Genomic DNA, 26,122 nt, shown 5'->3' with positions numbered 1-26,122 from the left:
TATAAGTCTTGTTCTCACTGTGAGTTTTTTGGGCGTTGCAGAGTCTGTGTTGAAGCTTTGCAAATACAGGGGATTTATAGCCCGAGAATACTGTGAGCGTCCACACGCGTAAGTTTGGGCCTTTGTTTTGAAACTAACACCGACCTAAACGTCCCCTACGGTCATATCACATCAACATCAACAAATTAAGATGGCGGACGTCGAGAACACTATAGCGACATGTCTCCAGTTTCTACTCCTAAATATGCATTCTAGATGACTTCGCCGTCGTCTTCATGACCATTTTGACGGTCTAGAAGTGTTGAATGTAAATCCACAAATCGACAATGCATCTGCTTTTCGACGACGTAGGCAATCGAACATGCGTTTCCTGCTTATACTGCTTAGCCATTTGATCAATGCAGTAACACCAGGGATCAGAACTTTCTGGACGAGAGAACGTTCTTACAGTTGGTGGCAGACGGTAGTGTTGCAGACCTGGGATATAACCGTGAGTGGTTAGAAAACTTCAGGTATGTATAATTAAGGTAGATTTTTTGCTCACGTGTTGACACACGTGGGCATATGTCGCAGCGATGTCTGTCTGTCTGTGTGTGTGTCTGTCTGTCTGTCTGTCTGTCTGTGTACTCAATATCTCAAAAACGGCTCATTATATCAGAATCAAATCTGGTACATAGATTCAGTTTGCAAATGGCAAGAACTGATTAGTTTTTGGTGGGTGTGGCTTGCTTACTTTTTGCTCATTTGCATAATTAATGATTTTAGAAAAAACTGATATATATTGACAATGACTGCACACAATTTGATGAGATTCGCTACAAATGTTGATCACACCAAGATATATCAGCTTTGAAAGATATTAATGGGTGACGTGAAAGATAATTACTAATTTGCATGTTTAATGAAATTTCCTAATTAGGTGTATATATCTGAATTTACTCGATCAAACTTGACGAAACTTGGTATGCGTATTGAAGATACTATGATTTAACCTTACTGAAAGTCATTAAGCATTTTTTCTTCATCCAAATCCTAATTTGCATATTTAACGAATTTTTGAAATTAAGGATTTAAGAAGTTACATGACCGAAATTGATGAAACTTGCTATGTACATTAAAAATACTATGATAAAACATTATTAAATGTCATTCAGCATTTTTACATCAGCCAATTCCTAATTTGCATATTTTATGAACTTTCCTAATTAGGGGTATTTATCTGAATTGACCTGACCAAAGTTGATGAAACTTGCTATGTACATTAAAGATACTATGATAGAACATTATTGAAAGTCACTGAGTATTTGAACTTTAGCCAATTCCTTATTTGCATATTTGATGAACTTTCATAATCAGGGATATTTATCTGAATTGACCTGACCAAAGTTGATGAAACTTGCTATGTACATTAAAGATACTATGATAGAACATTATTGAAAGTCTCTGAGCATTTGAACTTTAGCCAATTCCTTATTTGCATATTTAATGAACTTTCATAATCAGGGATATTTATCTGTATTGACTAAATCAAAGTTTACAAAACTTGCTATGTACATTAAAGATGCTATGATACGACATTATTGAAAGTGATTAAGCATTTTTACTTCATCCAGCTCCTAATTTGCATATTTAATGAATTTTTGAAATTAGGGATATATATTTGAATTTACATGACCAAAATTGATGAAAATTGCTATGTAACTTAAAGATACTATTATATAGGCTTACATTATAAAGCATTTTTGCTTCAGCCAATTCCTGTGTATATTTAATTAACTTTCCTAATTAGGGATACATACTTGGATTTATTTGATCAAAGTTGGCATAACATGCTATGTATATTGATCAATGATTATACCAGGTTATACCAATATTGAAAGTCATTTCACACTTAAGTTTTCATGTCAGCTAATTAATAGTTTGCATATCTAATGAGCTTTCAAAGTTTGGAATATATAGTTTGAAGGACTTGACCAATGGCAATTACACTTGCTATATAAAGTGGTGATACAATGACAGCAGTCAAAGAAATTAATTATTTCTATTTCAGCTAATTGCATATTTGAATACTTAATGACCGATACAGTTTAATCTGTGGTGAATATTGTTCATTATGTTGATCATAATACTTTCAATGAAGTTGCAAACATGTGGCAAAGGTTCAAATTTACACATAACTGCAATATACATGTACAATGAAACACGTGAGCATTTACAGTTCATATCTGGTATTGTAAGAGTAATGTTAGAGGCAAGGAGTTCAGCTCCATGTTGGAGGTAAACTGCTGTCTTTGGTACGCGATGTGGCTCGAGTCCAATGCCAGCACCATACTTTTTAGGTAACGCGCTGAACAGAGTGTTACCATAGAGGCTAAAAAAAGACATACATACATGGTGTTACTGTAAACCAACCCTGGGTTCAAACTAATTGAACCACAGTGTACTGTTCAGGTGCAGGTTTTTCTCAGGTTTACCTTTTTTACCTAATGGTGCAGATGGATTGCAAAGCAAAGTGTACACCATGCAGTTTGAAAATAGGCAAACTGTAATGGACACACGGCAGTGTATGCAAGCATGGAGCTATCAAAAGAGATGTCCAATGTTCACTGTGTGTATTGCTGCAAAAGTAGTTTGAATTCTGATAATTAATTTGCTAAAGGACCACAGAAACTGACAATGAATTTGCAAAAAACCATAGTGATAGAAAACAAGTCATCGTTGATGACACAGTCCCCACTTGTTAATGGTACTTTGATTACAAGTCCTCAGAGAGGATAGAGTCCTCTTCATTAATTAGGTCTGTGATAAAAATACTTTGATACACATGGCACTCAATGGCCAAGAATGAGTTCAATGGTGGTGAAAATATAAAACCAATGTAGGCTGTCATCCTAATTACAAAAGGTCATTAAATGAGTCAATTAGGAATTAATCGACAGGATGTTGCCAAACATTTTTCCATACTATCCTAACACTAACAGATTATCACCGGTACCATATTTCATAAAGTTTGATGCACTATTTACAACACTATGAGATCAACATCTGTATCAAGTTTCATCAAATTTGAAGCAGTATTTGTGGATATATCACTCTAATTATAGGAAAGTTCATTACATATGCAATGACAAATTAATTAAAATGACACTGATAAATGTCTTTTTCACTGTTAAAGCTATGTGAGCTTAACATCTGTACCAAGTTTCATAAAATTTGATGCAGTATTTCTTGACATAGCAGCCTAATTACGAAACTTCAGTAATTGATATGATACTGCTACATGCCGTGAAACAAATTAATGTGCATATGTATGAAATAGGTCAATGTCCTTATACCAACTCTGAATTATACTGGTGGAAATATGTCTGAGTTGTGGCTCTGTACATGAAAAATTGTAACAAAATCACCACCATGCAGCCGTATTTGATCTTACTGTCTAAAAAATCAACATACATATGTATGACATAAGTCAATGTCCATGTACCAACTTTGAATAAAATCAGTTGAGACTTGCCAGAGTTATGGCTCTCGACATGAAAAAAAACCATAACAAAATTGCCACCATATGGCCATATTGGATCATATCGTGAAACAAATAGAAGTACATTATGTATAACATAAGTCAATGTCCTTGTACCAACTTTGAATAAATTCGCTTGATACATGTCTGAGTTATGGCTCCATACATGAAAAAATCGTAACATAATGGCCGCATGGCAGCCATATTGGATCGTATCACAGAACAAATCAATGTGCATATGTATGACATAGGTCAATGTCCTTGTACCAAGTTTGAATAAAATCGGTCGAGACGTGCCTGAGTTTTGGCTAAGGACATGAAAAAATTGTAACAAAATGGCTGCCATGCGGCCATATCATATCATGAAACAATTTGACGTGCATGTGTATGACATAGGTTAATGTCCTTGTACCAACTTTGAATAAAATCAGTTGAGATATGCCTGAGTTATGGCTCCGTACATGAAAAAATCGTAACAAAATGGCTGCACGGCAGCCATATTGGATCGTATTACAAAACAAATTGACATGCATATGTATGACATAGGTCACTGTCCTTGTACCAATTTTGAATAAAATCGGTTGAAACATGTCTGAGTTATGGCTCTGTACATGAAAAAATCGTAATAAAATGGCCGCATGGCAGCCATGTTGGATCGTATCACAAAACAAATTGACGTGCATATGTATGACATATGAAGAAATCCTTGTACCAAGTTTGAATGAAATCACTCCAGGCATCTCTGAGATATCTGCGTGAATGCACGGACGCACAGACGGACATGACCAAACCTATAAGTCCCCCCCGGACGGTGTCCATGGGGACTAACAAAAATACATGTCCTCGGGAACATTTGTTGTAACATGGAAATATGTCTAACAGTCTTTTTTTTCCCCATATTAGAATGACACGAGAAAAACATTTATGTTCATCTGCAACAGACTTCGGAGAAGGATTGAGCGTGTCGATACCCAAATGAGAAGGGCAGTGACTGTTGAAATGAGACTTGCAATAACTTTGTGGAGACTGTCAACCAACTGTGAATACAGAACAATCGGGCATCTGTTTGGAGTAGCCCGATCTACAGCCTGCAGCATTTTTCAGGAAACATGTCAAAAAATAAATGAAGAATTCTTGAAGGAGATTATTAGATTTCCAAGTGGAAACGAATTGGAGGTACAATTACTTTATTAATTAATCCAGTGTATTTATTTGTTCACTATCGACTTATGTTTGTAATATCACTTTACAGTACATCCCCAGTTCAGTATCCTTGTCTTCTGATTAGGACTTCTATTTTTCACTATGGAATGACATGAGAAAGATTTGTGCATTTGTGACATGCTTGTGACAAGAAAAGGATATCTTCATTGAGTTTATGGGTCGATGTCATTTTGTTCTGGGGAAAAAAATCTGTGTCTACTTGACAGTCTTTGGAATTGTTTATCGTTGCTTGTGTGAAAGTAGTATCAGTAGTATCTCAGTTGAGTGGTGCATAAACTTTAAAGTGAAGCCAGCAAAGGAAAAGAAGAGAACAGTCAGTTGTATGTACATCTAGAATATTTTTCCTGGCGGCAAGGTTTTAACACAGTATTGTGTAATATTTCTATTATGAGCTGCAAGGATTTATTTTTTGTCATCAACCCATAATAGGTGCAATATTACAACAAACTGATGGTAATTATATTATTTTTCTTAACAGAGAGTGGTTGACAGTTTCCAGCAGCGCTGGGGTTTCCCTCAAGTTGTTGGGGCAATTGATGCTTCCCACATCCCAATAATCGCACCTGAGAAGTATGCAAGGGACTACTTTAACAGAAAGAATTTTCATTCTGTTATATTACAAGCTGTTGCAGATGATAAATACTGTTTCGTTGACATGTGCGTTGGGTGGCCAGGCAGTGCACATGATGCCCGTGTTTATGCCAATTCAAAACTTCATCAGAGGCTAACAGACAACCAACTATTGCCAGACACAACGAGACAGATAGGGGATGCAGAAGTTCCCCTTATGCTGCTTGGAGACCCAGCCTACCAATTACAGAAACACCTGATGAAACCATACTCAGACACAGGTTCACTGACAGCTGATGAAAACTACTTCAACAGGCGTCTGAGCAGAGCCAGAATGGTCATTGAAAATGCATTTGGTCATCTCAAGGGTAGGTGGCGGTGCCTACTTAAACGCCATGACTGTGTGCTTGACATGATACCAACTATTGTGGCATCATGTTGCATTCTGCATAACTTGTGCAAAAGGCATGACAACCCATTTAATGACCAGTGGTTAAATGGCCAAGAGGAATTTGATGTGCCAGCTGGCAATGTGAATGCTGTGGACCATGGAAATGCAGCACATGTGAGGCGGACTCTTCTTCAGTATTTTCAGGACAATAGATTGTAGAACCATTTTGAGTGCATGATATACACTGTGTCACCAGCAAACTGACTTGTCTCTTGCCAAGATGAACATGAAGAAAGTGACATTTGGCTTTTGTTGTAGCAGGACTCTTATCATTTCTGAAATTTCTCACTGTGTTTTCCTTTTTCCAGAAATTCATAATAAGAAAGTTCCACTAACCATGTGTAATTACCTTCTTCCTTCAAAGTCTGCCACAACTTTCACAAGATTCCCAATGTGGAACAGAATAATTATAAATACATACATTGTATCTCTGACTTACAACTTTGGTTTTCCCTGTTTGTTTGTTTTTAACTCTGTGGAATAAAATGGCAAATTACCAGACTTTGTTTAAAGTACACCACATCGTTATATTGTTGTTAAAGCATGTGAATCTTGTTTTCCATCTGGTACATGTAGTCACCACTCTTATTGGTGACAAATGACTTATGTCAAGTTAAAACTTTGTTCCATTGATCGAATAAACTGTCTTGTTTTCCCTAGATTTTGTTGAAATATCCAGTTTTTATCTTATTCACAGAGCCAATACACACGGCACAATGTTTATGATTTGAATTTAGTCAAAATACAACAAAGTTTATCATGAGTTACGCTTTACCGTTACTGAGCTTTCAACCCAATAAATATCACACTGAAACTGAATATGTTGAAAAATTGCACGACATGTTTTATTATTATTTATTACACCTCACGTATTATCCAGGTACTGTGATTGGCTGAGCCTCACTCACGTGATATAGAACAAAAAGTGATAGAACATGGCTTAGGTGATATAGCCCTGTCGCGTGCGCTGATATAGCCCTGCCGCGTGCAGTGATATAGCCCGCTACCACGTTCTGGAATACCGCGCGTCCTTTCTGCACGTACCACATCATCGCGTACATTTGCTTGGAATTTTCTGTAAAGCAGTGGCCGCAAAAGGTACAAGAAATTGGCTGGACCTGAAGTAGAGGACATTTAGTACATTAATGATTAAACGAGAAAAGCTTTAACAACACTGTCTTTGTTTTTATAGACGTTAATTTAAATTGACCTTCAACTTCATGTAGCATTACGATCAAGCAAAAAATAGAACGCTTCACCGTGGCGAGTCTCGATCGACACTGGACTGCATTCTAAGCAAACTTTCGAAAACAGCAGTATTTTTTCGGTGTAATAAAATTTATAACACATGCTAGCACGGGCAAGATCACGATTTGTTGCCCTCCCTCAGGCTGGTACTCATGACAGTGCTGGCGTGTGTTATTATTTAATCATAGAATGCAGTGAATTTGGATGTTAATACATGTCCATAAACCATTAAAAAAAAACAGAATAAAAAGTAAAAACTACAAATAATATTTTATGCATTTGGGCTTTTTCCTAAAAAATTACTGTGAAAATATCTGTGCAATGTATGTAAATATGAAAATGCTGTAAATGTTGTGGTGTTTTAGGGAAAATTGCACTGAAATTGAAATTAATAAACAATGTAGGTGAAATATTGACAACATTATGCAATCTGAAGTACGGATCCTTTCTTAAAGAGGCAAAAATTACTGTGAAAATATCCGCGCAAAGTATGTAAATATGAAAATGCTGTAAATGTTTCTTGCGGTGTTTTAGGGAAAATAATACACTTAAATTGAACTGAAATTGAAATGAAAAACAATGTAGGTGAAATATTGACAACATTATGCAATCTAAAGTACGGATCTGTTCTTAAAATGACAAAAATGCAAAAAAATTACTCTGAAAATATCAGTGCAAAGTATGTAAATCTGAAAATGCTGTAAATGTTTCTTGTGGTATTTTAGGGAAAGTAATACACTTAAATATCACTGAAATTGAAAGGAAAATACAATGTAGGTGAAATATTGACAAAATTATGCTACCGAAAGTCTCCTTTTGAAAAAATGATACAAATTGCAACAAAAAATGTTGGTATCAATATGATTCAAATTCATTGGCCAAGTGTAATGAATGAGAGAGCAAATTAGGTGGTAGTACCCGACTGTTACTTCCTGAAAACATGGAATGGTCTCGCTGAGAAGTTGATGCTGCACTACCAAGGTTTTGCCCCTGCATTTGCTGGTGATGATTCGGCATTGGTAAGTTGGTGGGTCTTGGTGTCTCAGGTGTTGACTGCCTTCTCATCTGCATCATGAAAGAAAAAATACTTTCATACATCATCTTGTCCTGTTCTCGTTGCTGTTGTTCCATATGCAGTCGTCTTTGTTCAAGAGCTTGCTTTCTTTCTTCCAACTCAAGTTGTTTTTGTAGCAGTTCTATTTGCCTTTGCTCAAGACGCATCTGCCTTTCTCTCTCTGCCTCTTCAATTCTTCTTTCTCTCTTTTGTTCAAAGGTGAAGTATTTTTCCAATGCGGACTCTAGGCCTTTCTGAAACTTGCCATCTTTCTCTATTTTCCTCTGTTTTCTGAGTGCTGAATTAGAACAATCAAAACAATAAATATATGAAAGTTAAAAAATAATGGAGAAAAGAATCTCTGTGATGTCTACACATTTGACAAAAAGTAAAATATAAAATGCCATTATTTTACCTTCCATGCACTTATTATTACAAGCAACTGAAATGGATTTCCTTTTGATATAACAATACATATAGCCCAATTGGCTGTATCTCATTTGACATCTTGGTTACAAAAAATATCATCCACAAGTAGGACACGTCAAAATTCCCATTATGCAAAATAAATTTTCTTTGAAAATGTTGCGTTTGGTTAATGTAGTACAAGCACTTATGTACACCAACTCACTGGGACATCCATTGTTGACTTGCAGGCTAAGGGTAGTAATAAACTATTGCATTAAAAAACCCCAAAAAATCATAATTTACAATGTTCATTATTTCCACACAGTATTGTCTTCATTGTACTCCTAAACTACTGTCTTCATTGCTCTACTACACAGCTTCGCAACAATTTTTAATTAAATTACAGATTCAGACATTAGAAAGGGAGAAAAAAATAAATATTGATGCCCATACCTGTCCGTTTTTCAACTCCGCTCATGACATGCTGACTTGGACCCTTTTGTTGAGTTGTCTCTGCTGCTGCATCTGTAGATGAAGATGGCATGGAAATATGTTACAATAATGACTTCTACAAGTGTGGTCATTGCCTTGGTAACAGCTATCACTGCTTTTATTTTGTCTTGCTGGAAAGTGTATTGATTATTCATGAAAGAAGAGATGGCAAATCAAATCTTACCATCTACGTTTTTCTGGTGAACTGTTGTTATCTATGACTTCCATTACCCTGCGTGGTCGTTTTTTCAGAGGCACTCCCCTGGGTGTACTGGTATTCACTGAAAAGGAAAGGAAAATGTTACAGCAAAAACACACTTTGAGTATTAAAGTGTTTCAGTCATTACAGTCATCAGAAATACATACAGAGGCAAATTTGTCTGTGTGATTAAAAATATCAAGGGGATTCTTGAAAATTGAGATTCTTGCAAATTGTTCCCTGAAAATATGCAACAGCAGAGAATAAATATAGCCCTTCCTTCTATACTTAAGTGTGTGTAGAGAAGGCGTCACCTTTTGTGACATTTACTATGCAAATTGGTTCAACCTCAGGGGTTGAATGTTTCAGCTTTAACCATTGGCCAATTAACCTACTGCTGCAAGAGAGACCGTGGAGGTAAAATGGATAGAGGTATGGGTAATATCATAACAGACAATTCCCCACAGAAATATACCCAAATAGGCTAATATTTGTTGTTGAAAAATTACCTGAAGTGTGGTTTTGTGATGCACTTGTATGAACTGTGTCTGAACTGGACTCACTGTCATATCTTTCATTTTCTTCATCGTTGTCTTGTCCTGTTTAATGTAAATGAAATGGTAACTCGTTGTCAGTACTATTGTTCTATACACAACATAAAACAATAGGCAACAGGAAATCCTTCAGGCTGACCAACATCTCTTACACTTTAAGATAAAAACTGTATGCTTTCTGTGATCATGCTGTGATAACAAAGCAACACTATCCTGATTTTTGCGTTTATTTGTACTACATGAGAGTGAAGTGCTCTAATTCTGCGGTTGTTTTGCAATCCATAGATTTTTCTTCATATAAATTTTTTAGAAGACATGGTGTCTGTTTCCATTTCTGTTCCCAACTTTCCTGCAAAGTATACGGTCCTACTAATTACTGCCCGTGACTGCCCGTAGTTGCCTGAGGACTGCCCGAGAAGTGCCGGCGAGCACTGCCCGCGGAAAAAGTGGGCCAAATTTCGCCCATCTTAACACTAGGCCAATAGGTTCAGTTTATATCATGCCCAGCAAACCAAAAATATCATTGATTTGGCATTAACCTGATGTTTTCTCCGGCGGTTTTGGAACACGGAAGACGCCGGACTTGAAACTTGAAGACCGTGACGTCGCCAGCTTGATATATAGTGAGATCATGCTATTCAGTCCAAGAGGTGGTACAATAACCTCGCCCACCGCGTACAGCTTGATAGCCTACCAGTCCCCTTGCACTGAATGGTATGATCTCACAATCAAGATCGGGACGTCTTTCTCGTCAACAGCCCAGTGTCTTTCGGGTTCTAAAACCGCTACAGAAAACACCAAATCAATGATATTTTTGGTTAGCCAGGCATAATATTAGTTCAAGCTATTTGCTTAGTGTTGAAATTAGCGAAATTTTGTCAACTTGCTCCCCGGGCAGTCCTCGGGCAGTTGTCGGGCAGTCCTCAGGCAGCTACGGGCAGTCATGGGCAGTAATTAGTAGGACCCAAAGTATACCTAATTTTCTTCACCTAGAGACTTTGACACTTTCTTGGAAAGGTAAAGGCAAAACTAGCAAAGTGTATACAACCTACCATTTTGTTGAGATGTAGTATCTTCATTGTCTGAGTTGCTGGCACTATCACTGTTGTCGAAACTCTGGACAATGACGCACCTGTTGGGGTTTATTGCCGGTCGATTGCCCAGGATTTTGCTCAGGTCGTCAAAGAATGGCATGGTCTTCCGAGCCCGACCGCTTCTGTTGTTGTGGTCCATCACCTCTTTGAATTTCGCCTTCAGGTTTTTCATCTTTCTGTGACACTGTTCAGGGCTTCTCCTTAGTCCCTTGGCTCCTGCTTTCTCTGCAATCGTTCGGTAAACTATGTTATCTCTTGAAGTGCCGTCCATCATTTTCTGTATACCCTCTTCTCACCATACGGACAGTAAAAGAGCTACTTCGTCTTCAGACCAATAATTTGTTACCACGGCCGGATGTGTGCGACACGTCTGCCATGATTGAACTCGCAGCAGCAACTGAAAAAGGTTGTAGGTCACATCCAAAATGTGCCCAAAAGTCGCCGCGTGGGGGCGTTTTTCCCCGTTGTTAATTTTTGATGCGTTCACACGGACTCAAGCGCCGAAGTTAAGTCCGAGCTCGGACTCAGGTCCACCCCTCAACTCCGTCCTAAATTAACAGTGGCCCAGGGGCATTGGGAACTGTTCTCACTTTCTTTTCTGAGTCGGACTCGGATTAGGGGCGGTGCTGGGCCACCGAAAACGTTGCAGTGAGAACGCCACTCTACACACAGCTGTCAGGTCATTAATTGATTAAGTAAATGATCACAGCATTGGGGCCAGCCAAATCCAACTCATACACAGGATTAATAAGATGAGCAATTAAGGATGATATCAGGTCACTCCACCACACAAACGGAATATCAACGATTACCCTGTAATTTTTACAAATTTGATAAGAGACATTCACTTCTCGCCAAAGCTACTTATCAGAAGGGGCCTGTGGATCTCCAATACATTTACTCAACCATGTTTAACACATACCAATATGATACCGGTATATCCATTATTCTGTTAAATCAACTCTTCAATAAGTACCATGTAACATAAATATGACTACTACACTCACTCATTTACATCTGATCAGCCAAAAAAACACATAATTTGACAACATGGGGACTGTGTCATCAATGATGACTTGTTGAAAGTGATCGAAAGATTGAGTGGTGTTCAATAATATAGAAATAATGGACAACACGCTGACCATTAACATTTATTTATGGGCAAGGGTGAGAGGAAAGCCAAAAATTAACGGGCGAGGCTTGCCAAGCCGGTTAATTTGGCTTTCCTCTCACCCGTGCCCATAAATAAACGTTAATGGTCAGCGCGGAGTGTGTTATTTCAATTATATTCTCAATGAACCCAAAAAACCCATAAAAATTTACGAAAATTTCCCACACGAACGACAACAGGGCCCCAGAACCTGTCAGTGAGTAGTGCGCGTGCTGCAAAAATTTTGCAAATCTAGAGATTCGCTTGGAAAAAAGTGTCTAAACTTGGCCCACAAATGCTCCATTATATTTTTGTGGTTGATTATGATCTTTGTACAAATCACAAGTTTCGATTTAGCTGTAAAGTTACTATGTTTACGATATTATTCATATTCACGGGCATGAAAACAAACCATTACAGCTCAACCAATTAAAACGCAGTGGATAGGGCATGGTAATATAATCATAAATAAAGTAACCTTAATTAAGCATGTGTGGCAGAGGTGCTAGAGTGTAAGCTCCTTCCCTAATATAACTGCAGTGTTGCAGAAGTAGGGGGTTATACTTGGATGAGTATGGTACAGTTGATTAAAATGTGTATTTGATAACTATTTTTCAGATGAAGGTGATCCATTGGATGTTGCAGAAACTGCCTCGTCAGGGAGTCATGGGAGGTAAATGTTGAATGTCTCTTTGTCTTGCGCAATATTCGTAGATATGTGGTGATCATGATCAGTGCTCTTTTCTGGCCACAGTATGATTTTCTACTGATGCATTATGATCAACCATGATTTAACACTGATGCACGATGATCAAGCATGATGTAACACTAATGTATGATGATCAAGCATGATGTAACACTGATGCATTATGATCAAGCATGATGTAACACTGATGCATTATGATCAAGCATGATGTAACAATGATGCATTATGATCAAGCATGACGTAACAATGATGCATGATGATCAAGCATGACATAACACTGATGCATAATGATCAAGCATGATGTAACACGATCGCATGATGTAACACACTGATGCATGATGATCACGCAGGACATATAACACACTGATTCATGATGATCAAGGATAACATAACAAACATGACAAGTTCATTTACAGGTGTGTAAGTATTGTTTGAATGATATATAACTAATCATTAGGAATGGACAGTCAGTCTTTGAGAGGGGTGGTCAAACAAGAAAAATGAAATTACCCAAAAATGCTTTATTTCCATTAAAGCTGGTTCATAAAACGTATGTAAGTTTGGAAAAAAACCGATATGCTCTCTATGTAAAATCTGAATGATTGATTCACCAAAGTTTATACCACAAACAATGTGCATGTCAGCTGGAATCCTGACCCCCTTCCAAAATCTAAGGGTGCATCCCTTAATGTATGTTAGAAGGTTTGTCTTGCTTGAAATATTAACCAAGAGCTTGACTTGAAAATCTAAGCACTCTCAGACTAGCCTACTCCTCTATAGAGTAAAGGTAGGAAATGGATCTCCTAAAAAGAAAAGGTAGCTACCAGTACTCATACCCCCAAGACTGTAACAGGAAGAAATAGAGTAAAGTGGTGTACCCGACTTGACTGTTCAAAGAACTTGTTTTACAAAAAAGTGACTACCATATTCAATTGCATAAACTTTTGTACCGGTATTTGTAGGATTTATAGCAATTTCAAAGTTCTTGTAATTCTGTGCAAAAATATGCACCTTTCTGGTAGCCATATAGACAAGTGGATATAATTAATATTGACAAAGTGGAAGATACGCTCCTTAATATGTATTGAACACATCCTCTGTCTGATTCAATCCTTTTATGACAGCATGGAAAGTATTGATCAAAAACACACTGGTTCTTCTGATCACCTTGGTGACGGTACATCAAGCAGTGGAGGTCAAAAGTTGGGCAAACTATTCAAATTTATGGTAAGACATCTGTTAATTTCCTTCTTTAAAAATGAACACGAGACTATAAATCAGCTAGCGAGTTAGCAGATATGTTCAGTCAGTATTGTATTACCAAACTAATAAACAAAAGTTTTTACCTTGACTCCACAAATATATGTGGGCTAAATTTAAAGTTACAGAAATTGTCTCTGCCTCAACATTTCTTTTTTCCCAGGTACAATGTAATAGGAGGCCATTAGGTCGCTTGTTAGTCTCCATGGACATCGTCTAGGGGGCCTTATAGGTTTGGTAATGTCCGTGCATGCATGCATCTGTGCGTCCGTCCGTCCGTTCACGCAGATATCTCAGAGATGCAAGGAGCGATTTCATTCAAACTTGGTACAAGGATTACTTCATATGTCATACAGATGCACGTCGATTTGTTTTGTGATACGATCGAATATTGCCGCCAGGCGGCCATTTTATTACGATTTTTTCATGTACAGAGCCATAACTCAGACATGTTTCAACCGATTGTATTCAAAGTTGGTACAAGGACATTAACCAATGTCATAGATATGCACGTCGATTTGTTTTGTGATACGATCCAATATGGCCGCCAGGCGGCTATTTTATTACGATTTTTTCATGTACAGAGCCATAACTTAGGGAGGAGGTCATTTTCAAACAGGCGGTACCTCGCGCGGGGTCCGCGGTGTCCCTCTAACCCTGTCGGGACGTGAGGTAAAGCAGCTGGCGCCTTTTAATGAGTTCGCATGCATAAATTGTCCCGCGGAAAACCACAGTTTGGCACGTCATTAAAGCTTGTGACGTAGTCTTCTGATCTTGCCGACAGTAACGCGGATGTGTGACAAGTCAAGCGAAGGAGCAAGGACTCGTACACGGTAATCTGAGTGTTCAACTTGTCATATCAGTAATGGCTTTTACCGGGGGCTGAAGAGGTCGACCGCAATTTAGGTTGAGTGACATTAGTGTCTATTGTTGAACGAATCAGATTGCATGCCCTCCTGGGATCCTAAAACGGTCATCTGGCAGTTCCTAAAAGAAATCGCGCTCGGGACTTTTCAATGCGTACTGTCTGTCGAAGTGACCTAGAAAAATTGCAACACACACGCACAAAAAAATGTGCGGAAAAACGTCTGCAACAATGTAGCATTGCGTGTACAGATATGGTGATCCAAGGGCATGCAGAAGTCTTTATATGTAAATATTTTCTGTTCCACCAATAATGTATACGCCGATTGGAAAGATGCACGCAGTTTTAAAACTGTACTATTTTCCAACTGTAACATTGGGCAGTTGATCAGATTTCTAAAATAAAAATGACATCACTGATCACAAAGAAACGTGATGTTGAAAAGAAAGAGACCATGGTATAACTTGACGTAAAAATGCTGGTAATGTAAGTATGTTTTCTTTCTTATAGCTAAAGGTCTATTTGTTGAACAATATTCAAGTTCTGAAGCAATAATAAAAACTACAGCTTACGTTAAATATTTTCCCCAGTGCGAAACTTTACGTCACGGTTTTAGTAATGCATAAGCTTACCAACTTTATTATGTTATAAACAAGGTAGACAAACGTTGGTTATTTATTTGAACACCCGAGATCGGAGCTATCTTTTTCCCTTTCAAAAATTGGACACAGAAGCTTGTTTGGGTGGCGAGGAACATGTTGTGATAGAAGTATGGTCCCAAGAAAATTTCTCAGAATCGGGAGCGTGCTACGCGTACGTGGTATAAAAAAACCCCGAAATGCACGAAATTTGAACTTTGAATGTACGTTACATCAATCCGACAACTCAGGCTCCCGATCCCATTCACTCTGTTATGTTTCTACACATCCCGATGTTATTAAAAGTTTCACAGTGTTGTATTTAGATGCCACTTGAATTAATAATGTAATCGGTTTTCTGTGATCCCGTCAAATCAACCGTAGGCGCTCTGTGTGTTGCTTCTCGATGCCGATGTGTTGCACTTGCAACAAAAAAGAGAGAGAGAAAAAAACCCCTAAAACCCCGATATCTAGATCAGCCAGCGATCTACAACAAATGTTAAAATGGCAATTTCGCAGCTTAAATTTCATCGAAACTTAGCGACATATTTTATTTGGCGCGAGACTAGATGCGAACAGATGGTTTTTGACTAGGTGTGACGGCGACATCGGGTTTGGGATATATTTCCGCTGCAATTCCGAGGTCAAGACAGGACAACCCTAGATCTCCTCTGGTTGGTCGTAAGATCCGAAAATATCGCGACAAATATTGGTTATTTTGACTATATGCTGAATTTTTTTGACGGTAGTGTAATTATTAAATGTTGTAGTGTTGTACTGTTATGGTAGCGACGTCATTTTTTAACTTATCAGATACATGGCTGAACTATTAATTAAACCGTGGATATGTTTCCTCATAGATTTTGCCGTCGAGCTTCGCGAAAACCCGCCCACTTTGTGCAAGTTCTTGTCTCGTTTATTCGGTAAGTTGAACTGGAATTTGGGCCGCGTAATAACAGTTTCAACACTTGGTGCTTCTCGCTCGTTGGGGCGGTCGGTTTCAACTCTGTCTTTTTTTTCTTGTTCAACACACGGGCCTCGCGAGGCACTGCGTCATCAGGGGACATGTGAAATCGACTTTCGTCTGTTGAACGTGAGACTGACTGCGGAGAGGGCGTTGAACTCGTCAACCCTGCAACACTAATTTGTATCACTGATGTCTACAATACTACGCACGAAGTCTTAGTGCATTGCCAGTGTTTAGTAGTGACATATGTTGAATAGTCTCTGTTCATTCTGTTTAAACGCCCCGACTCTTTGGATACTGCCTTCATGACAGTCAAAATACTGTGAATGTTCAGCATCCTTCCTCAGAAAAAATAAATGAAACCCTACAATGATTATCATCTTTGCGTTCAGCCGACCACCTCCCCCCTACCCCCACGTTGTCAGGTGGCCTAGTCTTCTTCAGCGTATTTATTGTTTGGCAATATAACACTTTCATTTGTTTTTTGTTCAAAACGGGATAAACGCCGGTCACACCTATAACATCGTTAACAGTTTGTCAAATATCAAATGTGTGAAAGCAACTTATTGACTTCCACACTCCCTGCGCCACTCTCCCTTTTTAACGGACGCGTGGGTCAAACAGCGTGCGATCTGATGAATGAGAGTTTTCGGTTCTTTCTTTCCGATTTTCCAAAGACACATCGACTTTCTCTTCCGTGTTTGAGCGAAACAAACGTCGGCTTCATTCGGAAATGGTCGGCTATTCGTGGGCGTAACGTTAGTCCAATGGTAAGCTATACCCAATGTGAACGTCGGAATAATTCGGACTGTAGTCGGGAAAGCAAGGTTGACCTTGAGAGAGATTCCCAGTATACACGTTCACTGATCGCGGTACTACACTGATAGTAGCCCTGCGTACGATGCTGTGTGTTCCACTACAGCTAATCGCCCCGCTCACCGGGCGATTAGCTGTAGCAGAACACACAGCATCGTACGCAGGGCTACATATTGCGGTGGTTGTGCGGGTCCCTTTGTTGATACTTCGAATTTCGTCACCATTTGTCGTAATATATCAACTAAAAGCAAGTCCCGTTCGATTGTTATCAGAATATTTAGCTTGCCTTATGTCTGATCGAGAGGAAGCGTGCAAACAATACCACTTCCTTTGGTTGTAAGATAGTCTAGAAGGCTGTGTTCGGGTCACTATTTCAGACAGAATAAATATGTATCGGAGCGTATTTGCGAGGGAATCTAAAAAAACGCTCATAGGATTCAGAAACAACCAGGAGCAGACAGAGAAAGACATCGAAAATAAATCACTACATAGACGGTGAAGCGTTATTCAACATGATGAAATCAAATGCAAGTTCAGGGAGATCGGACACAGAAAAGCCCTTCACAGTATACATGTATAAATTGCTTGAAACCTCAGGAAATTGAGCAAAATTCAAATAAAATGCTGAGTGGTACATATCAGAAAGCCATTTTATTGCCAAGTAAAAACGCAGCAAGACTACAGATCATAGCTGTATCAGTGTATGGCATAAATTCCGCAAATGTAGGAATCGGGAGCATGTCAGCGTTAAAATTTTGCCCTAATAATGACATTACCCTGAAAACTGCAGAGCTTGTCAAATTTTATGCAAATAATCAGTAAATTATTTGAATGGCTCTTGACCAGATCCGTAAATAAATTTCAAGGCAGTCACGCTAGCTGGTATGTTAAATTTCTCAATCATACTTGGAAAACTACAATGCAAACAACATAAAAAAAACAATAATTTCCAATTAGAAAATGAAAAATATTTCGAGGTTATTTTTAAAACACTCACATTTTTCTGTTTGCTCAACGTTTAAAACCTGGAGCATACCTACCTTGTTCTGTAAAATCTTGAATACAGAGCTTCAATCCATTGTTTTGCTTCAGTTAATATTTAATTGAAAATTTTATTTAACATTTTATTGAGCATTTCCGTGAAATGTGGTAGGTAATATATGATCAGTTACGATAGTAATTTGTAGGCAAAAATGTAGAGATTGCAGTAAAATTGCTACAAGTTTCAACCCTTTGACCTTTGATCTTTTGTTTTGAAATTTGAGACCCTTCAATGCGTGTTGAACGTCTGCAGCTAAAAATAACCAGCACGTCCCTCCAACTATCGCGCAAAGTAAGAAAAAAAATCAGGCTGATTTTTGTAAACTGCAGCACAGCCGTCACCCCTCCCAGCTTTTTAATTCCCGCGGACTTACCGCGGACGTTTTAATGCCGCCTAGATACCTCGATCATTAGAGCAAAAGAAACTAAAATAAAGGTGTGAATGGCCCAACTCTAGCCTGCGGTAATGAGTTCGTCATGAATATTCACGGCACCTGAGGTGCGGTAATCACCGAGGTAAACGGATAAGTGGGATACCCCAGAATCCGCGCGAGGTACCGCCTGTTTGAAAATGACCTCCTCCCTTAGACATGTTTCAACTGATTTTATTCAAAGTTGGTACAAGGAGATTGACTAATGTCATACATATGCATGTCAATTTGTTATGTGATACGATCCAATATGCCTGCCGTGCGGCCATTTTGTTACGATTTTTTCATGTACAGAGCCATAATACTCAGGCATATCTCAACCGATTTTATTCAAAGTTTGTACAAGGACATTAACCTATGTCATACATATGTAGGTCAATTTGTTTCATGATATGATCCAATATGGCTGCATGGTAACCATTTTGTTACAATTTGTTCACGTCCTTAGCCAAAACTTGGGCACGTCTCAACTGATTTTATTCACAATTTTATTCAAACTTAGTACAAGGACATTGACTTATGTCATACATATGCACATTGATTTGTTTTGTGATACAATCCAATATGGCCACCGTGTGGCCATTTTTGGACACCGTGGTGCGAAGCACCAAAGGTGTCCTATGTCGCCACAATGTCTGTGTGTGTGTCCGTCCGTCCGTCTGTCCGTCTGTCCGTCTGTCCATCCATCCGTCCGTCCGTAGACAGATTTTGTTCCACTCATAACTTAAGAACCCTTAGGTCCAATGTCATGCAATTTGGTATTTGGTATTATCATGATGAGACTTAGATCTGATTAGATTTTGGTGGGTGTGGCTTATTAATTAATTGCTCATTTGCATATTTTATGACTTTTTTCGTTCACGCAGATATCTCAGAGACGCCTGAAGCGATTTCGTTCAAACTTGGTAAAAGGATAGTACTCTACCTCATACAGATGCACGTTGATTTGTTTCACAATGTGATCAAATTTGGCCGTGTTAGAGGACTTTTTAGTTTTCGCCTCCATAGACTCCCCTGTATAAGGCGATCCATAGACTCCCATGTATAAGGCAATCCATAGACTCCCATGTATAAGGCAATCCATAGACTCCCATGTATAAGGCAGTCCATAGACTCCCATGTTTAAGGCAGTCCATAGACTCCCATGTATAAGGCAGTCCATAGACTCCCATGTATAAGGAAGTCCATAGACTCCCATGTATAAGGCAATCCATAGACTCCCATGTATAAGGCAATCCATAGACTCCCATGTTTAAGGCAGTCCATAGACTCCCATGTATAAGGCAGTCCATAGACTCCCATGTATAAGGCAGTCCATAGACTCCCATGTATAAGGCCAAGAAAAATAAAAATTTAGTTTCTCACTGTATTCATATTGCAAAAAGGATGCAGTGACACAGTTTTTAGTCCCCACAGATAAAGTCCAGGGGGCTCATAGATTGGGTCATGTCAGTCCGTCAGTCCATCCATGTGAGTCCATCCATTCACGCAGATATCTCAGACGCTTTGACAAAATGTCACGTGACCTTTGACCTCAAATATACATATTTGTCCATAACTCGGTAACCACAAGTGCTAAACCTTTCATATATGGTATGATGGGACACCCTATGATGCCACATATTGTACCTCATTAATTATGTGCATATCTAATTTTGAGCAAGCCAATAGAGCTAGAGGTCTGATTTTTGGTATATATGGATAACTTAGCAATACAAGTTTTTTGACAAAATGTCATGTGACCTTGGTGACCTTTGACCTCAAATATACATATTTGTCCATAACTCAGTAATCAATAATGCTACACCCTTCATATTTGGTATGATGGGACACCTTATGACGCCACATATTGTTCCTCATTAATTATGTGCATATCTAATTTTGAGGGAGCCAATAGAGCCAGAGGTCTGATTTTTGGTAAGTGCGGATAACTTAGCAATGCTATTTTTTGGACAGTATGTCACATGACCTCAATTACCTTTGACCTCAAATATACATAGTTGTGCATAACTCAGTAACCACAAGTGCTACACTCTTCATATTTGGTATGATGGGACACCTTATGACGCCACATATTGTACCTCATTAATTATGCACATATCTAATTTTGAGCGAGCCAATAGAGCTAGAGGTCTGATTTTTGGTATATAGGGATAACTTAGCAATACAATTATTTTGACAAAATGTCACGTGACCTCAGTGACCTTTGACCTCAAATATACATATTTGTCCATAACTCAGTAACCACAAGTGCTACACCCTTCATATTTGGTATGATGGGACACCTTATGACGCCACATATTGTACCTCATTAATTATGCACATATCTAATTTTGAGCGAGCCAATAGAGCTAGAGGTCTGATTTTTGGTATATAGGGATAACTTAGCAATACAATTATTTTGACAAAATGTCATGTGACCTCGGTGACCTTTGACCTCAAATATACATATTTGTCCATAACTCAGTAACCACAAGTGCTACACCCTTCATATTTGGTATGATGGGACACCTTATGACGCCACATATTGTACCTCATTAATTATGCACATATCTAATTTTGAGCGAGCCAATAGAGCTAGAGGTCTGATTTTTGGTATATAGGGATAACTTAGCAATACAATTATTTTGACAAAATGTCACGTGACCTCGGTGACCTTTGACCTCAAATATACGTATTTGTCCAAAACTCAGTAACCACAAGTGCTACACCCTTCATATTTGGTATGATGGGACACCTTATGACGCCACATATTGTACCTCATTAATTATGCACATATCTAATTTTGAGCAAGCCAATAGAGGTAAATGTATGATTTTTAGTATATAGGGACAGACTATAGGATAGAAATTTTTTGACAAAATGTCATGTGACCTCGATAACCTTTTACCTAAAATACACGATTATGTCAATAAATAAGTAACCACAAGTGCTATGTCCTTTATATTTAGTAGATGGGAGACCTTATGACAACACATGCTTTACCTCGTTAATTATGCCCATATATAATTGTGGGCAAGCCAATAGAGCTAGAGGTCTGAATTTTGGCATATATGGATTAATTAGCAATACAATGGTTTTTTTTTTCAAAATGTCACGTGACCTTGATGACCTTTGACCTTGAATATGCATATATATGCATAACTCAGTAACCACAAGTTCTTTACACTTCAATTTGATAGGATAGTAGACCTTAAGATGTCACATCTTGTACCTCATTTATTATGCACATATGTATTTCTTGGCTGGCCAATACAGCTAGAGGTCTGATCTTTTTTCCCGATTTAGAACCATAACTTAGACATGCCTCTTGTTTCAAAATGGGAAAAATGACATCGACCTATGTGTCCATAGATCTGAACATATACACTCCAGTGATACTTCTTAATGACCTCATTTCCCTGCCCCATCAAGACTAATACTCCTATTACAAGTGGGGACTATGTCAATGTCAATGACTTGTTACTTCTATACAGAATATTATCTCACATAGTGAGTGTCTGAATATTATTCTGAATTGTATTCCAAAGCACATTCTGAAAGGACTCTTCTGGAATATACAGAATATTATCTCACATAGTGAGTGTCTGAATGTTATTCTGAATTGTATTCCTAAGCACATTCTGAAAGTAACTCTTCTGAAAATTTCACATTCTTTGCCACTGCACCATCTCCCTAATACATACTGATGACCCACGGTGTCCACTCAAGTCTCACTTTGATTTTTCTGATTTTTTCATGTCTAACTCAGACATGTATCTTAGCAAATTTATTCAAAGTTGGTACAAGGACATTGACTTATTTATACATATGTATGTCGATTGGTCTCACGAGATGGTCAAATATGGCCACATGGTGGCCATTTTGTTATGGTTATTTCATGTCGAGAGCCATAACACTGGCAAGTCTCAACTGATCTTATTCAAAGTTGGTACATGGACATTGACTTATGTAATACATATCTGTCTTGATTTTTAGCTCTCATTTGGTACACCAAAGAGAGCTTATAAGGTGAATCATTTCATTTGCATGTCATTTACATTGCGTCTGTGTGTATGTATGTATGTATGTATGTATGTATGTCTGTTAGTCCGTCCAGATCAAAAACTCCTAAACCGCAGCAGCTACCAGCTTAGTATTTGGTGTACAGGTGCACCTAGGGGTGGAGATGTGAATTTGTTTAAATGAATATGTCAGCGTCAAAAATATGCAAATGAGGTAAAAAAGGAAAAATGCTGCAAACTGCTAAAACTCAGTAACCGTTGGTCAGATTTGGTTGAAACTTGATATGTAGGTTCCTTTAGTTATTCTAAATTAGGTGTGTACAACTGAGGACGATATTTGCGTGTTTGTATTTTTGGGTAATTTTTTTCAGATTTTAGTAGAAAAACCTTTTTCACTGAAAGAGCTTGTCCGATTGCTTTGAAAGTTGGTATCCATGTTCCTCCGGATGACCTCAGTCAAGTTTGTAAAAATTATAGTGAATTTTTAGTATTTGTAATTTTGGGGCAATTTTTCCCATTTTCGGTCAAGAAATTTTTTCTTCCAAAAACTACTCATCTGATGCCTTTGATATTTAGTCTGCAGTTTCATAAGGTTGATCAAAATGTGATTTATTCAAATTCTTATGAAATTTGCAATTTTGTATTTTTTGGGCAAATTTTTGTCATTTTTGGTCAAAAAATGTATTTATCAAAAACTGCTCATTTAATATCATTGATGTTTGGTATACAGGTTCCTAGGGTTTATCTTAATATGAAATATTGAAATCAGGATGAAATCTGCAATTTTGTATTTTTTGGGCAATTTTTGCTATTTTGGTCAAAAAATTTGTTTCACAAAATCTCTTTTTTAAATAGCTTTGATATTGAGTAGAAATTTTCCAATGTATGATCTTAAGGTAGTATGCACCTCGAAACTGAAAGACTTAAACTTTTGCTCTAACTTGCCTCAAGGAATCTTTCAATCATTCTCTTTCAGAATCAAGAATAAAAATAGGGGGTCAATGTGCAAATTTTGGTACTAGAGAAACAAATTACCCAAGATTAGAAATTCAAAATGGCCACCATCCCTGTGTTAACTCTATGGAGAAAAATAAAAATTTTCGAATTTCGAAAAACTAAGGCGGTGAAAAGTTTTCTTTCACCAAGAGCTTTAAAATGAACCCCCACATGTGGTATATCAGAAGAGAATTGTAAAAGTTTGAGAGTCCGAATGTCTGTCTACCTTAATTTAATATGTTCAAATTATATCTTCTTCAATTACATATTTTTGCAGCTATATTTGCCATAATGGTCTGGCTGACCTGAAGTGGGCTGTCAAAGATTTCCTCCTTCATCAACACATGTCACAAAAAGTTATTCTCTACATAACACAAAGGAGCTCTATTAGCTGCCAGGTTGCTTGTTTTTTTTTCAGAGAAACGTCTTCAATTTCCCATTTTTATGAAGCTTCCTAATTTTTTGATGGTAAAAATGTACAGAAATAGTCCACAGTATTGATTCAATAACTTTTTCAGGTTGTGTTGATATGAACAAAATTAATAAATATTTGAGAAAAGATTTTCTGATTTTGGGCGATTTTATACCTACAGGAACTAAGAATACATAATGTGGTGATCTTGTGAGCATTTCATATGGTAAACTGTATTTGGTGTTAAAATGTGGTAAAAGAATCATTAGAAAGCACAGCTGAAGGTGATTTTGCAGGTTTGGTTTCCAACAAATATATTCCAAACTTTTTTCAGTGTTTGAACTGTCAGGGTTATAAATAGCTCCTACACTTCCTGTCATTGTATCTCTTTAAATAAACATTGTTGATACCAAGGGTGGACCATTTGATATCCTGATGGGGGATCTGGAAGATTTTCAGAAAAAAAATAGATTCCAAGCAAATGTCAAAGAAAAACGAATCTGCCAGAAAAGGCTCGACTAAAAGAAAAGGTGGGAGAGTGGAAAAAAATACTGTACAGTGGATCAGGTTGAAAATAGTGCTACCTCATCAATCTTCAGAACCCCCCAAGGATATCAAATGGTCTACCCCCATGTCTATGTGCACACATTTTTACAATGCACTGCATCTCAGTTGAAGATTCCAAGTCAGGTCAGGATTTGAAACGAATAGTCAAGTTCACCACAGTTAAAATTCTTAAGTTGATCTCAGTGCCATCACCCTTGTGACACATTGGTTTTATAAGTTATTCCAAAAGTGGATGCACCAGTTGCACTGGAAGAAAACAATGTTTACTTTTCCCTGTAAGGTTTTTGAGTTAATGGTTGTATGTTGAAATCTCTCTGTGTATCTGGTGCCATGGTGTATGAGCAAACTGTAAACATTCGTTGCATATTGTTAAGCATTTCAGTCAAGGTTAACTGTTGTTCATGAAAATCAAGAAAAGGTAGCTGTTTGCCTGTATTTGCCAACACATAACTGCCTTGCGTGTTGATTGTCTTAGATATTATCACATACTAAGTAGAAAGAGGACAAGAAACTAATCAAATTGATGTATAATATTCACCCCGAGTGCCTATATATATAACTATTTTATCATTACATCCAGCTGTTTGTTATATCTTTATCACTCTCCGTGGGCCAAAGCACACTAAGGAGCCAATGTCATCACAGCCAGTCTGTGTATGTCAGTCTGTCTGTATGTCCATCCATTCACCAGTCTTTCCGTAGACCAAGTTTGTGGAGCTCATAAGTGAATAATTTCCACATTAACTGTGGCCAGCTTCGGAACGTTTAGATGGTTATCTATAATCCAATGGAATCTTGTAGGCGTTGATAAAAGAATGAGAATAAAAACATGATTTTTCATAATCTGCAATTTATATTGATAAGAGAGTGATTACTTTATTATTTGGTACGTATGATTGGAGGAACAATGTATGCGATAGTTTGATTGAGAAGCATAAAATTCGTATATATGTATTTTTGAAGTTTTTACTGACTTTTTATCAAAAGTCATGTTTTCGAGAGTCACATATCAGATACCGGCACCATTTTACAAGTGGTATAGCCACAAACTGATGACGTCAAAGATGTGCGTACTTATGGAAATGAGGTCAAAGGTTACGTTCTAAAAGGGGCGATAAATTATTTTGGGGGTAAGAGTTAGGAATGGGGGCTTGGAAACTTAGGGGGAAATGATTGAAAAGAAGGGTCCCAATTTTCACTATTGCTGTCTATGCTCTCTCTAATTCTACTACTATCTCAACTCTATCTATGTCTACGTCTATGTCTTCTTCAGCCATCTATACACCTATGTGGAAGAAACAGTTGATTAGCGAGAGAGAGAAAGCATTAATTATAAAGTTAGTATATTTTTATAACACCTTATGCTACTGCCGGGACTCGAACCCAGGACCTTCAGCATGTGAAGCACTACCTATAACCTGTACTCCACGAGAACAAGTTGCAGGAAGGGGATGC

At 37.9% G+C, this 26,122-nt stretch overlaps 2 protein-coding genes across 6 annotated transcripts in view; both read left to right on the top strand.

Annotated features, from left to right (window-relative positions):
• LOC139127976 (tyrosine-protein phosphatase non-receptor type 12-like) overlaps positions 1 to 26,122 on the top strand; it is a 338,072-nt gene that overhangs the window by 273,776 nt on the left and 38,174 nt on the right. For all 4 annotated transcript variants that reach the window (XM_070693830.1, XM_070693828.1, XM_070693829.1 and 1 more), the window contains 2 exons: positions 12,583 to 12,637; positions 13,795 to 13,897. In XM_070693830.1, the coding sequence (XP_070549931.1) occupies positions 12,583 to 12,637; positions 13,795 to 13,897 (158 nt within the window). The remainder of the gene's footprint in view (positions 1 to 12,582; positions 12,638 to 13,794; positions 13,898 to 26,122) is intronic.
• Positions 42 to 6,422, top strand: LOC139127979 (uncharacterized). 2 transcript variants are annotated; one of them, XM_070693834.1, is made up of 3 exons: positions 42 to 512; positions 4,424 to 4,696; positions 5,223 to 6,422. In XM_070693834.1, the coding sequence occupies exons 2-3, from the start codon at positions 4,445 to 4,447 to the stop codon at positions 5,922 to 5,924; spliced, it is 954 nt and encodes a 317-aa protein (XP_070549935.1). In that variant the 5' UTR covers positions 42 to 512; positions 4,424 to 4,444; the 3' UTR covers positions 5,925 to 6,422. The 2 variants fall into 2 exon arrangements, with proteins under 2 accessions (XP_070549935.1, XP_070549934.1); XM_070693833.1 differs by lacking the exon at positions 42 to 512 and having other exon boundaries at positions 4,341 to 4,696; positions 5,223 to 6,064.

The sequence above is a fragment of the Ptychodera flava genome, unplaced genomic scaffold (assembly GCF_041260155.1).
Source record: "Ptychodera flava strain L36383 unplaced genomic scaffold, AS_Pfla_20210202 Scaffold_40__1_contigs__length_1388640_pilon, whole genome shotgun sequence".
In the NCBI taxonomy this organism is placed as follows: domain Eukaryota; kingdom Metazoa; phylum Hemichordata; class Enteropneusta; family Ptychoderidae; genus Ptychodera; species Ptychodera flava.
The sequence above is the reverse complement of the archived record's forward strand: the minus strand, read 5'-3'. Positions and strand labels throughout refer to the sequence as shown.